The sequence below is a fragment of the Magnolia sinica genome, chromosome 2, assembly GCF_029962835.1.
Source record: "Magnolia sinica isolate HGM2019 chromosome 2, MsV1, whole genome shotgun sequence".
Lineage (NCBI taxonomy): Eukaryota > Viridiplantae > Streptophyta > Magnoliopsida > Magnoliales > Magnoliaceae > Magnolia > Magnolia sinica.
The window spans coordinates 102,160,369-102,175,107 of NC_080574.1; the positions used below are offsets into that span (position 1 = coordinate 102,160,369).

Sequence of the window (14,739 nt, forward strand, 5' to 3'; positions counted from 1 at the left end):
GTTTCTTTTTTTAATGACGGGCGGTGCATTAAATGCTTTCAACCGAGCCTCAAGTTTTGCGCCAATGAAATGCGACCACAGCGCTTCAGTAGCAACATCGCTACTGAAGTGTTCAGTAGCTAATCCGCGCCCCTAAAAACCTTGATGAAGTCTCTCAAGTAATACATCTCAATCGTATTCATTCCGTATACACAAAATAACAATGAGCAATAAAAAAGGCATTAATAATAATAATAATAATAATTCATTAAAATAAAAGGCCATACATTCCAAGTCAACCCTAACCCAACAGGGATTCTACTAAGTCTCGTCACACTTAAGTGGAAGTGGACCGCATCAACTTAGACTCAAATCACATCACAGTGATTTTAATGAGAGACTCATACCGGTTCATGCACGCTAATTTCTGCAGGATCGATTAAGGACTAAACGGTTTTTTAAACCATAAATAAAAAACTAGAAGTTAGACTCGACTATGTCCAGCAAAGGTGGGTCGACTCAAAGGCCCATACAGGTCTTACTAATATATGGTTGCTTCATTTACAGTAGCTATTGTAAGTAATTTGCAAACACATTTTATTTTCGAAATACGATACCAACATACGCAAGACACGAAAGTTTAACATACTAAAATTCTGAACTCTGCCCTTCAGTATCGATGACCGAGGACAAGAATGCCCTGGCCGAGTTGCGGGCTGAGCAATTTGCACGTATCTCGCCTTGTGTCCCCGTCAAGACGCTCAGTTGACTCATCTTCAGCATCGAAAGTGCGAACTTCTCAAAGAAGAGCGTCTGGTTCACTGCAAAACTAGTCACAATGGGCCGCGTCCGTTTGTCGGTGTACAAGTCCTGATCGGACGTGAAGAGTCCCTGGCGGTTCATGAGATCAACGTAGTACTTGTTATCGAAGACATCAGGGGAGCGGATGTCCAACACGGTCGTGTTTGGGGAGTCTGGGGTTGGGCACCGGTTGTATAAGTTCTTAGCGAAGGTCTTGTCCATGATTGAGTCTTGATTGGGGTAGAGGCGTTCGGAGAAGGACGAGCAGTGTCCGATTCCAATCGTGTGGCCACCGGAGAGTGCGACAAGATCCGTTGCGTCTAGGTTCTTTCTGCTCAGTGCATCGAGAAGGGCGGTTGTGCCGGAGGAGGGGGCTGGGAGGTTCTCTAGTGTTGCATCTCTGGTGGCGAAACTCAGGCCATCACGCCTACCTAGCGGGACCCGGTAGTCGGGGCCGCCTGACTGCAGCAACGAGAAGAAGAAGAAGAAAAAAAAAGGCTTGTAAGATTGTTAGACCAACATCGTGTGAACTTGATCTGCATTAGTTGAACTGTTTGGTGGGGGACCGCAACTAACCACCGTCTGATCAGACTAAAGGACTGTTTTGAGTGGACCCACCTAATTTATGTATGGTCCCATCACTATTAATGGGACAAGAAAAATCAAAATTTTGAACCAGTCTCATCCTGCTAGTTAAAAATCCGTCCATCTGTTATTATTTTCAGACCATGTTATGAAATGGGCCCAAATACGATAAAAATCCAAAAATCAAGTGGGTCACACGACAGACGATTGAGCGTCCACTGTTGAAACATTCGTGGGTCCACAAAAGTTTTGAATCAGGCTAATTTTTGTGTTTTCAGTTCATCCAAGCAGAAATGACCTTATGAAGGGTATGGATGGCATATAAATACAACGGTGGACTTCAGGGAGGTTTCAACGGTAGGCATTCACGTACCTGCATTTTCTTGTTGTTCCGCCCACTTGATTTTTGGATTTGCATCATTTTTGGGGCCATGTCCTAACATGGTCTAGCAATAAAGGATGGACGAGGTGGATTTTCCACAAATTCACGGTGGGCCTCACCTAGCTTCCCGTTAGGAAGTTCCTGTGAAAGGCTTTTTTGCTTTCGCAGGGAATCCGCGTCCGATTGGCATGTGCATCAGCAGGCTTTTGCGCGTGGATGATTTTAAACAAAGCTCCTCTTTTACGGTTTTACCGTATTAGAGACATTCGCTTAAACGTGAATGAATAAAATAACAAAAGACAGAATTTAAAAATCCAGAATGCCTGTGAAACACTCGATTCTTAAAAAATAAAGTATGCCCCATTATCAAGTGTGCTAAAGAAATAGAAGGTAAGGAAAAAGGGGATCAGTGCTCTACATTTTCTCCACATGTGGAGCCCATTCAATGAGTGGCCTGACATGATATTTAATCTTTTTTCAGTAGTCTGATCCGCATTTTGGAAGACCCATGTATATGAAGGTTCTGGACCTCACACGCGCATACCATGTTGTTACGTATGCGCTGGTGAAAATACTGTTACCCGGGTAATAGCTTAGGTCTTACCCATACCACGGGGGGCCACATTGATGAATGAATTTAATATCCATGCCACCCATCCGTTTTCTAAGCTAATTTAATAATTTTATCCAAAATCTGTGGACCACACCACTAGAAAAACTGGTGAACGACTATTAAAAGCCTTTTTTGGACTAAGAAAGTTTTGGATCAAGCTAATATTTGTATTTTTCCTCAATAATGTTCTGGTTGACCTTATCAACGGGTTGGATGGAAAATAAACATTATGGATATGCTTACATTTGGCCTTGGGAAGATTTCAGTGGTGAGCATTCAATCATCACGGTTTCTTGTGGTGTGGTCCACTTGAGATTTGGTTAACCTTAATTTTTTTGACGGTGTCCTAAATGGCCTGTAAAAACAGATGGACGGAGTGGATATAGGACATATGTTCAAGATTGGCCCTACGAAAAGGGTAACACCCACTATGCTCTTACCCGGGTAACACGTAATCCGCTCCCGGAAATTTGTTAGGAGATTTTCAAATTTTGAGGTTTTCTCGGGATATTATCAGTAAAATCTTATCAAAAATAAAAAGGAATTTACTGTTTTCGAGTACATCGAAATTTATCACGATATTTTAAAACATCCCGATATTTTGAAAATATCGCGATAATAAATTATCGCGACATTTTCAAAATATCGGCGACATTTGCCGTCGTGAGCGTAAGAAACAGGAAGAGAGAGAGAGAGAGAGAGAGAGAGAGAGAGAGATTACCAAGAAAACTGAGTCCCGAGCAGCAAGAGCAGCAATGTCGGAGCAGGAGACGACACGGCCGCATCGCTTCTCTACACGAGCACGGAGGTCATTTATAATGGTGAATGCCTCAGGCCTCAGTGTCAGGTTAGGAGGCGCGTCCTTCTCACTCGGTCCGCTCGCCGAACCATCTAACAATACCGATCCATCACATCCCTTTACCACAACATAACCAAAATCAATAAACAATACAAATATCCCACTTAGTCATTATAAGATCCTGATAAAAAAAAAAAACTTCGATACTCTGGCAGAGTGTGATGGATGATACTCAGACACGCATAAACTACTAAAAAATTACACATGTGGCATACATGTGGTCAGTCTGAAAAGTATTCCTAGTGTCACGCGCCTAGCACGATTTTGCTTTATTGGACACCACCCATGATAGTGCCACCTAGATGAAATGTCCGGATCTTCTAAGATATCATATGCTTGATAGCCATTTCCACACACTGGTGGTGCAGCGGACCGGAATCCGAAACGATAGGCAACTGCGTAAAACGAAAGCTTGCGTCCACCCCCGCCACTACAATAATCCATCCAGGCAGGGCTATGCGGGGCCCACCGTGATGTATGGGTTTTATCCACGCCGTCCATCCATTTTAAAAGATCATTTTAGACTATGAACACAAAAATGAGGCAGATCCAATAGTCAAGTGGGCCACGGAGTGGATATTGAACGCTTATTATCATTAACAACATGGGAGCCGCGGAAGTTTTGGATGAAGCTTGTATTTGTGCGTTCCCTTTATCTAGGTCTATGTGACCTTATGAACAGGTTGGATGACAAATAAACAACACGATGGGCCCTACGAAGGTTTCAACGGTGGGCATTATTGTCATCGCTGCTTCGTGTGGCGTGGTCTATTTGAGGGTTGGATCTGCCTCATTCTTGGGTCTATCACCTAAATTAATGTTTCAAAATGGATGAACGGCGTGGATAAAAGACATACATTACGGTGGATCCTACAGAGCCCCTGCCTGCACTGATTTATGGATGCACTGTGGGGACGCAGATTTCCTGAGAAAGGCTTACCAGGAAGTTTCTTGCGCTGGGAGCTAAGCGAGGCCAACCGTGATGTTTGTAATAAATCCAGCCCATTAATCCGTTTTGGCAGCTCATTTTAGGACACGAGGCCAAAATTGATGCGCATCAAAAACTCAAGGGGGGCCATACGAGAGGAAACAGTTGGGATTGAATGAACTCCATTTAAACATTAGTATTGCCACAGAAGTATTGTATCAGGATAAGGTTTTTCGTTATTTTAGTTAATCATAGTGGGTATGACCGTATGACCTTATAAACGGTTTGGATGGCATATAAACATCAAGGTGGACCTCAGAAAGGTTTCAACGGTAGGCATTTCTCTCTCCTCTGTTTCCTCCTGCGTGGCCCACTTAAGTTTTATATCCACCTCATTTTTGCTCTCATATTCTAAAATGAGCTGAAAAAAACGGTGAACGTAGTGGATTTATCACAAACATCGTAATGAGCCCCAAATAGCTTAGTAATTTTTGTGAGTCTCTCTGCCACTGAGCCATGGGTTCAGACCCAGCAGCCCTTCAACCTACCCGCGAATGTGCCAACAACATCGAGCCGTCCATCATGAGGCAAAGCCCCTAGTTCTATGTCCCCAAAAACGTACGGGTCCAAATCAGACAGCCGACAGTTTAAGAAACAAGCGAACGGCTAAAAACTTCATTTAGCTGGACCACCTGAAATGTGAAACACACTCATTTCTGGGAAAAGGAAAAACATCTAGACGGAAGGTTCCACCTGATGGACGGCTAGGATGATCTTACGCACTGCATCAGAGCAAGTTAGCGCGGAGCAGGGGGTTACCTGAACAAAGCAGTCGTGAAAGTGCACTCGCAGCAAGCCCGCAGCTTGACCGATGTCCTTCTTGAAGGCTTTACGAAGCTGGTTCCGGACAATGGTTTCCAGCTTAGGGCAGTTGGATTTGTAGAAAGTCCAAGACAATCCCTTCACTAGAGGAGGGCTGGTTTGGGCTTGAGAGGATGAGAAGAAAGCCAATGAGGACAGTACAAGCAAGAGGACGGTCATCAAAGCCATTGCTATTGCTTTGGTCACACCACTACCAAAGCTCCTTTTATAGGCCAAATGGAGAATAAAGTAAGAGACTAAGGTATTGTGATAGTTCACGATCACCTCTTATGTTGTGGTGTCTCATCCACTGTCCACTTCGCCTGCCTCATGGCAACTGGACTGTCCAAACACCTGGATGCTGCATTGACTGAATCCTGCGCGTTTGATTTAAGCTCTAGAGTTTAGACGGTGGATTATTTAGTATTAATTGAACAATGGTCACTGTTGAGGTCAAAATCTGGACCACCCTCCACTCAATGTCGTGAACCTTCAACGAACTTGGTCCTACACAAAGTGGTGAGCAAAAGAGACCTTCGCTCAGCCAGGGGACCCTCCGATGCGTAAGTCAGGCTAGAGAATCTGGGTCTAAGTTCAGTATAGAGAGAGGGTGTGAGATATTGCGTACCTGTAGCCATGGGGTCCTCTGGTATTTATACCTATAGGTTAAACGATCTACATCCATCAATCTCGGTATGATTCACTCAATCAGAGGGATATTATGATCGTGGAGATATTATCCGTAGTCTTTGGACCGTGCAACGTATTGTGTCTTAATGGCGCATATCTTTGGGCGAGATCATTGGTCACGTTCACATCTTGGTCGATCTCTAGACTCGGCGTACGGAGTACCATCACAGGCTCGTCCTCAGCCTCGGCACATAATACGCCCGTGCCTAGACTCGGCCTTGGCCTCTACACATGTCATATACATGCCCTAACTCGGCGTTGACCTCGGCATATGGAATATTCGTACTCTGACTTGACCAAGGATCATACAGACATGAAGCTGAGCTCCAATGGTCGAAGTCCATTAAAAGGTCACTGGGGTTGGAGTTCGCCGATTGATGCTAAGAACGAAGATCAGGGCCCTGCTCAACCATTCTCCTTCGAATGTGAACGAGGGTTCAGGTAGGCCAATCAGGATTGTAGTTTCAAATCGTGACTTGGGAGTTGGCCCCTAACGTTGTATCCTCCTTCAGAGACTTTATCATCCGAGGCACATAGCTCAGGCTGATCCCGATTATCCTTGTACAAATTTTTTCATAACAGAAGCCCCCTACTCTCTGAGTCCGAGTCCAGACTTGGAGAGTAAATACTTGGGAAAATGAAACGATGTCTCCCCTCCCTTGCTCATGATGGCGATTAGGATGATCGGGGCGTATTTAATGCAATTCGTACACCTCAGACCCTGTGTGCTGTGCGGCGGCTGCAACCCTTTAGTTTCGGTCTTCTTAGCAAAGGACGCGTGGCGGCAGTTTCGATTCGCAGATGGCGGGGTGAAGGAAACAGTGTCACATGTGTCAGAGGAGCGAGGAGGCACCTGCGTCTTTGATGTCATTAAATGCTGAGAAGATCCCGACCTCGAAGCGTGAGTTCAGGCATATAGCACTCTTCCACAGGTCCCTTGGCGCCAGTGTCGAGTCGCATCGGCTTCAGGAACGGTTGCTTGCAATGATGGCGCCGAGCAATGAGGTAGCTATATAAACCCCTCTCATCCTCGCTCTCACACTTCTCGCATTCTCATTTTCTTTACTCCTTCCCTCCGAATCACTTTCTACTGGAAATCGCCTTCGGCCGAAAATCACCCTTTACCGGAGAAAGTGTTTTTATTGTCGGATAAAGGATTCCCAACCATCGGAGAGGGGATTCAGCCTAGCGGAAGACGTCGGAGTTAGGGAAACTTCTGCCGGAGGAAATCGCCTGCAACGTTGTGAGTTCTCCTATACTTAAACGCCTTTTTCCTCATGTCGAGCAACTTTAACAAAATGGATGGGGTCCGAGGAGCTGGTTCAGAGTTCGAACCAGAGACTACGGTCTCGGGACCCAGAGAGTCTGAAGGAGATGGAACGGCTTGAAGTAGAGTGGGCCAAATTTGTGTTGGAGAGGCAGAACAAGATGCACGGTGGGTCGAGCTCAAGAAGAAGTTGAAAGCTTCAGCTGTGGAACAAGAGGAGTTGAGAAAGGCTGTTGCGGATGGTCGAGCAAGGGAACTTGCACTTCAGGGTAAGGTTAATCAAATCCAAACTCGCTTGGACATTGCCAACCCCGAAGTTAGGTGTCTACACCAGGTTAAGTTGGACTTGGAGTTCCGGATAGCGGAAGCCGAGATGGGGCTCGAGGATGCGAAGGACATACTCAAGACGGAGTGGCGAATGGCTGCAGACCAGTTTGCTCAGCAGCAGATTGTCCTTGAGGCTGCGACATCTGCTGACAGGGCAGCCTTACAGGATGAGCTCGAGGCTCGAGCGGCTTCGCAGGCTGCCATGGCCATGGCCGAATACAAGGATTCAGCTGAGAGGGCCAAGGAGCTAGATAAATTATACTACTTCGGCTATGATACTGGCTTCGATGCTTGCTTAACTGAAGTTCGAAGGCTCCATCCGACCCTCGACCTTGACGCTCTCGTGACAAACAATGTCGAGGATGACGAACCAACAACGGCAGGCAAGCCTGAGAATGCCCCTCCGTCGCTGAACCCGCCTTCGACGCTCGGCCCCCCAGCTCGGTAGTTGGTCCCTCTACTCAGATGGAATGAAACTTGTGTTGTTGTTTTTATATATATAATGTAGATAGATGATTTCGACAACTTTTTGAATGAATGACGATTACTTGTGGATGGTTTATTTGCACGTGTTGATTGTCATGATGATTCTTTAAGGTTAGCATTCTAAGGACCGACCCCTTGAGGGGCACACACACACACAAATGGAGCACTTTTTCATAGATTTGTTGTTGCGTGATGAGCTGACCCTTAACTCAGAGAATTGGGACGTCTCCGGGCTTTTTCCCTATGTATGAGGGGATCCCTTTATAGATTTTTTATGGGTTTAACATTCCGACCCCTTTTTTAAGGGATCGGTCAGTTAAGTTAACCTTTACTTTGAGAGATAAACTTTTTCCGTTTGTATACCGCACAAGTAGACAATGTAGAGAAGGAAGAACTTTTATTAGAGGCCTTAAAAGGCTAGTGGTTTTGAGTAGTACATTTATTGAGGGCCTTCAACGGCCAGTAGATCCTTATTGATAGTAGATCTTTAAGTGTTCGACGTTCCAGGGATGGGAGAGTGGATGTCCCTCGAGGTCTTCCAAGTGATAGGAGCCTGGCTGGGTTGATCCGATCACATGATAGGGCCCTTCCCAGTTGGGTTCGAGCGTCCCAGCCCCCAGTTCTGCCTTTTTTTTGGAAGATGCGACGGAGGACCAAGTCCCCTGGCCGGAACCACCTTGTCTTAACCCTTGAGTTATAAAATCATGTCACTTGGTGATGCCTAGTGTTAAAGGTCAAATATTGCATATTAGACCCCAATTATTACCTGAATTACGAACATGATACTGTTTTAATGGGCTATTTTAATCGTGTTTGTGATACAAGGAGAATTGATGAGCATGGATTGAAAAGGATACTAAAGGTATAGATTTGACGCTCTGGCATCACCAAGGCATTGGACGAGACTCCATGGGACCAAGATTGAGGATTTACACACCAGAGATCAGAGAAATCCCAGCCACTCACTTCAAACAGGCCTGAAAGACGTCCATAATACAAGATCACAGGGTTCCTACCATCTGATTGGCTCCAAACTTTATATGAGGCCTGATGATCATGAATTAACCGTACACGTCAATTTTTATGCATTGGATCCTTGTGGAAGTGGCTCAACGGATAGATCAGCCCATAAACCATTGATTTTGGTCACACCTGAGATCTGGATATTCTTCAAACTGGACCTAGACAGCTTAAATGAGATGAGGAAAGGAATGGACAGATCGGATCTTCCGCAAGCATCACACTGAATCCCACCTTGAATGACATGTGCAAAGTGTACATGTGCACTAGCAGTGCACTGGACCAGCCCGTTCGGTCCAAGTCGGTTTGATCGACCATATCCAGAAACGGAAGTTTCCGTTTTCGTTGGCGTGAAACAGGGGTGCCGTTGGATCATTAGTGAGCCTCCATCGTGGCCCATGAAAAAGATCTGAACCGTCCATCATGTAGAGGCGCTAGTTCTGGTCAGCACCATGCTTACTATTTTCAGCCATACGCGCGCATGTGCCGACCACAGCAATCACAAGAAATTCATTCGCAGCCATTGGAGTAAGATCACTTCAGCCGGCCACATCTATAGACATTCAAAACTGACCATTCTTAACCGAAATTCCGAGGGGAATCCGGTGGACGGAGTGGATTTCTCATTGGACTCCGAACATGGACCCCACAACATTCGCTGCAATCGGTAATGTGTAAAAGGCCCTACGTCCGAGAAATCCGGCCGTTGTAGGCTGGTTCCGTGAATCCGATCACGATCGGATTGATAATCCAAACCGTTCAATGTGTAGATCTTCCAGGAAAGCCCCCAGGGACGTTAGTTTTTGGAAAGATATTAAGGAAAAGGGCACTGTTTTAGCATGGTTTTGGGGCTGCGTAAACAGAGATTGCGTCTGTGGTGCTTTTGGGCTACGTAAAATAGGTCGGTGGGACCGACACAGCAACACCCACGACTCTTCTGCCGACTGCCTATTCCATAAAAGGGAGAGAAAAAAGAGAGCCGAAGGGTGGAACGAGGTGGGTCGGCTTGAACGTGAAGACAGGGGGAAAAAAAAGGGAATTCTTTTTCCTTATTTTCTTTTTCTTTTCCTTATTTTCTTTGCTGTTGGTTTTTTTTCTTTTCTTTTTTTTTTTCTTTCTTTCTCTTAAGACTCCTAAGGTTATTAGCCTAATCATGGTCGGCTAAACCTCTTAGCTAGGGCTAAGAGGTGAAGCTTGTAGCTTGATAGGGGACTTTTAGCTGGTGCCTTTTATTTACATTGAATTGAATTTGATAATAGTTTGATTTCATGGAATGCTTTCAGTTTTTAATGGTTTGTTATGATTGAAATTACAATAGATCTGCGATGGCTTTAAGTATTTCTTTCTCCTTTTTATGTTTATGATGTCAAGAAGCCCTGTTGTTCACCATCGTCTCATGGACATGGTCGGATGACGGTACCCTTCCTAACCTTCATGCATTGTTGATTGGTTGGTAATTAGTTTAATTCTGTTGTTTGCTTTGTCTCCTGGGCATGGGTTGGTGATGGAATCCATTCTAATTCATATACCTTTCATCTGGTGAAAACTAGATCAAGTAAGTTTAGCTTAATTTTCATAATTTTTGATGCAGCCATAAGATCTCATTGATCTCTACAAGTGGATCCTCTGAATCCCTAGTTTCCCTTCCCTGAATTGCACAAGTTTTAGATAATTATTCCACAATTATTCCTTAAATTCTATTTGATTTAGATTACATCTTAGTCTAGTTCTAGTTCTATTTAGTTTCAGATTACGTACAAGTATCAGTCCCTTGGGATTCGACCTCGGTCTTACCGAGTTTATTACTACATCACAACCCTATACTTGGGGAGTGAACAAGTTTTTGGCGCCGTTGCCGGGGACTGACTGTTGCGATTCTCTGAAATTAATTAGGTTTAGAATTAGTTTAAGATTAGAATTCGACTAACTTTAGTTTTAGACTTTTATTTGATTTCTAGAACTAACTTGTTTTCCTGTTTTATAGGATTCTGATATAAGTTTCTAAATTGGTAATTCCTTCATAATTTCTCTACTTTTTCTACTTTTAAAATTAGGGTTTGAATTTTAGAAATTTTCTAATTCTAGTATTTTCTTATTTGTAGGAAATAGTTTGTTTTTAGAAACTTTCCTCTTTTTTTTTTTTTTAGAAACTAGGTTAGTTATTTCCCTTTTTAGAAACTAACTTTCTATTTTTTTAGTAACTTTCTAATTCTAACTCTTTTAGAATCTAACTTTGTTTCCTAATTTATTTTTAGAAATTTTCTACTTGTAGACTTTTTGTTTAAAAACTAACTTTCCTATTTTGTAGGCCTTTAAGATAGAAATTTCTAATTCGGTAAGTTCTTTCTCTACTTTCTATTTTTCAGTTCTCTTTTAGTAATTTACTTTCTAGTTTAGGACCTTCTTCTTTTAGAAACTAGTTTACTTCTCTTTCTTTTTAAGGATTTTCTAATTCTAGACATTCTCTTTAGAAACTGACTTGTTTGTTTTCTTTTGCAGGTCTTTAACTTAGGGACTTCAATTTGGTAATTTCTTTCCAACTCTCTCTTTCTTTCTAGATTTTCTTTTCCTTTCTTAGGATTAGGTTTCGAATTTGATTGAGGGCTGTGAGTATTTCATGCCCAAGTGGGCCCGTGACAACACTCGACGTCTTTTGACTGAAGGAGGATTGGTTGAGGGGTTGACTATCCATCGCAGGACTAGACACCACTCGAAATCCCCTGAGTTAATTGAAGTGATGGCTGAAAACCAACCTCTTCTACCGCAACCTAGGGTGGAGGACACTCAGGATGAGAATGAGGTGTATCAAGCACCCCCGCCACGTACTTTACGAGATTATTTACAACCAGTGGGGGTGAGTACGCCCTCATGCATGATTTTTCTTGAAAATATAGGACATATGGACATCAAGCCAGGGGTTATCCAACTCCTTCCTAAGTTCCATAGGCTTGAATCTGAAGAACCATACCTACATTTGAAAGAGTTTGATGAGATCAGAGCCACTTTATATTTTCAAAATGTGTCTGAGGACATAGTTAGGCTGAGACTCTTTTCTTTTTCCTTAAAAGAGAAGGCTAAGACGTGGTTACATTCACTGCGCCCTAGATCCATTGGCACATGGAATGACATGCAGAGGGAATTCATAAAGAAATTTTTTTCACATTATAAAATGATTACCCTCAGAAAAGCAATCATGAACTTCACTCAAAAGGAGGATGAAACATTTTACCAATGTTGGGAAAGGTTCAAGGATTTGGTCAGTTCATGGCCACAACACGGTTTTGAAACGTGGCACATTACAAATTTTTTCTATGATGGACTGACATCTTCCATGCGCCAAATGGTCGAGACAATGTGTAATGGAGAATTCATTAATAAGAATGTTGACGAGGTATGGGATTACCTCGATAGTCTTGCTGAAAAAACACAATCATGGGACTATTACCCAAAGTCGAACACCACGTCTAGGCCGACTCAATTAAAGGAGAAAGGTGGATTATATCTCTTGAAAGAAGAGGATGATCTCAAGTGTAAAGTGACTACGCTCATAAGAAAAGTTGAGGCCATGGAAGGAAAAAAGGATAAGGTTAATGAAAGTGTTTGCAGCATTTTGGTTGCAACATTCATACAACTGAAAATTGTCCTACAATACCCGCCTTTCGAGAAGTGTTGAAGGAACAATCTGAAAAGGCCAAGCTATATGTCCTAGAGGGGGGGGGGGAGGGGTGAATAGGACAATGCCAAATAAAAACTTATAACAGCGGAATAATAAAGAAAATGATAGCCAAATTAAATAATAATGCAGGAAAGAAAAACAACCTCAAAATTCAGATCTTGAGAGGTTGATACAAACGTTATTCTAAGGACAACCTTACACCAAAATAGAGTTTATGGTAGGACAACCTTATTTCTAGAAAGGTCTTTGTATCAAGTCTCAAATCGAAGAGGAATACAAAAACAAATATGAACCGAATTGAAATAACTTGTAATTAAAGATGTATTGTTCTAGGGACAGCCATACACCATAAAAATGGCAGGGCAACCTTGCTGGAACAACTTTCAAAATGAAATTGAAAATCAAGCTTATAAAGGAATAGCAGAAAGTAAATTCTAAGCTATTACAACATTCTCACAAAGCTTGAAATAATTACAACATTCACCACCATACATACATCCCACAAAAAGAATAAAAATTAGAAAAATAAATCAATCAACCACAACTCAAAGGATTTATAGTGGTTCGCCTGTGTGTTCACCAACTGTTATCCAACAGCCACACAAAAAGCTACTCCACTCCTAATATCCTCACACAGGGGATATTAGCGTTCACTAAAGATAGGTTTTCCCGGGTTCACCCAAAACCCTTACAATTGTGTCTTTGTATGTGGGCTTACACAATTAAAAACCCCCACTTCGAGTTTTCCTGGCTTTCCTCGGATAACCAATATAACAAGATTTTTCCGCAAATCTTGAAAGAAACCAAAATAATAGAAAGGAATTTACAATATGTAAAATACGAATATCTTCTTCGTTGTAGCAAGAACCAAATCAAAGTAGATGATTGAATGTCCAAGTTCAATGTCCAAGTCTTGATTACAATGGTTCTAGATCTAATTGATTTTAAATTAAACCAAACAGAGCTTGCCTTAATTGATTTTGATTCCAAAGAAAGGGAATAACAATTCCTCTTTTCAAATCAGATTGGAATATACGAAACAAAATCAATTAAAATAAAGCTAAGGAAAGAAGATATTAAATAAGCACACTTAGCTTAGATGGAGCACAAAATTATCTCTCAAGTTCGACGAAGATTGGCTTGAATACTATAATTAAATCGATGATTTCTTGAGATTTGTGCTCTATTTATAGGTGAGAAGATCGGTTCTTCTTGTCTAGAGTGCTCTTCGACTAGTCAAGCCATCCATATATTTGAAAGATTAGGCGGGATAAGCGCAGATCGTTCTACGATCGGTCGTAGCCCTCCTACGACCGGTCGTAGGTTTCCTTCGATCGGTCGAAGAACCTATAAAGTTCACTGGACTTCGAGTCGTAGATTCTACGATCGGTCGAAGATGCAAACACTGCTCCTACGATCGGTCTTCCGTGACTAGTCGAAGGCTATTTTATCCGTAATTTGTAACAAACTTACGATCGATCCAGGAATTTCTTAGATCGGTCGAAGCAAGTCTAGGACTAGTCGAAGCAGACCTAAGACTAGTCGAAGAACAGACCAATCACATGTAAAATAACATTCGGTTTATGTATCCGAAATGACCTACTTCTAAGGTCATCCTATGGTCAAACAAACCTCAATCATGAAGTATGGACATTGAAACAAGAGACCATGAAGAATGAGCCTTGAAGTCTTGATGTAGATTAAACCTTGAAGTAGCTCAATCATGAAAGTGACTTGAGTTTCAGCTTGAGTCTTGAGTTCAGCTTGAGTCTTGCCTTGTACTTTCTATTTCTTTTCAGCTTGAGTCTTGTGAGCAGTTCTTGCATTCAAGAGTCTTGTCTTGTGATCAGTTCTTTCATTCAAGATCTTGAGTCTTGTACTTGAGAGCTTTGCTTGATGTGAGCTTAGTTTGTTCATGAAGTCATGAATGTTGATCCTTGAGAGAGCTTCACTTAAGCAGGTTATATAAAACATAACAGAGATTTTGTCACCACAAATTTGACAACTTACAGGGATATAAACTATAGCACTTACACAATCCAATGCTGTAAATAATTATCAAAGACCTTTCAATGGACCAACCTCTAATACAAACAATCCTGGTTGGAAAAATCATCCAAACTTTATTTGGAGAAATGGACAAACTGCTACCTCTCAAAGTTTCTTCAATCAAAATCCAAATCAGGGGAAACCTCAAGAAGAACCGGTTTAAAATTCCATGCAAGAGCTGACCCATGCAATGCGAGACTTTATGCAAAAGATGGA

General features: G+C 42.5%; 1 protein-coding gene and 1 non-coding gene across 2 annotated transcripts; both read right to left on the reverse strand.

The window, feature by feature from the left end:
* Positions 1–478: 478 nt before the first annotated feature.
* On the reverse strand, positions 479–5,216 carry LOC131237322 (peroxidase 12-like). Its single transcript, XM_058235032.1, has 2 exons — positions 4,967–5,216; positions 479–1,242 (listed from the first exon to the last, which is right to left on the reverse strand). Exons 1-2 carry the CDS (start codon positions 5,195–5,197, stop codon positions 628–630), a joined length of 846 nt encoding a protein of 281 aa, XP_058091015.1. The 5' UTR covers positions 5,198–5,216; the 3' UTR covers positions 479–627.
* A 6,757-nt stretch (positions 5,217–11,973) lies between these two features.
* On the reverse strand, positions 11,974–12,080 carry LOC131238208 (small nucleolar RNA R71). The gene has a single exon (XR_009167618.1). It is a non-coding gene; the product is annotated as a small nucleolar RNA R71 (small nucleolar RNA).
* Positions 12,081–14,739: the final 2,659 nt, after the last annotated feature.

Bases quoted from the DNA above. Each gene is read 5' to 3' on its own strand.
- LOC131237322 (XM_058235032.1), bottom strand. From the start codon at position 5,197: ATGGCTTTGATGACCGTCCTCTTGCTTGTACTGTCCTCATTGGCTTTC. The intron at 1,243-4,966 runs GTAACCCCCTGC...TCGTTGCTGCAG, and splicing joins TTCACGACTGCTTTGTTCAG to TCAGGCGGCCCCGACTACCG.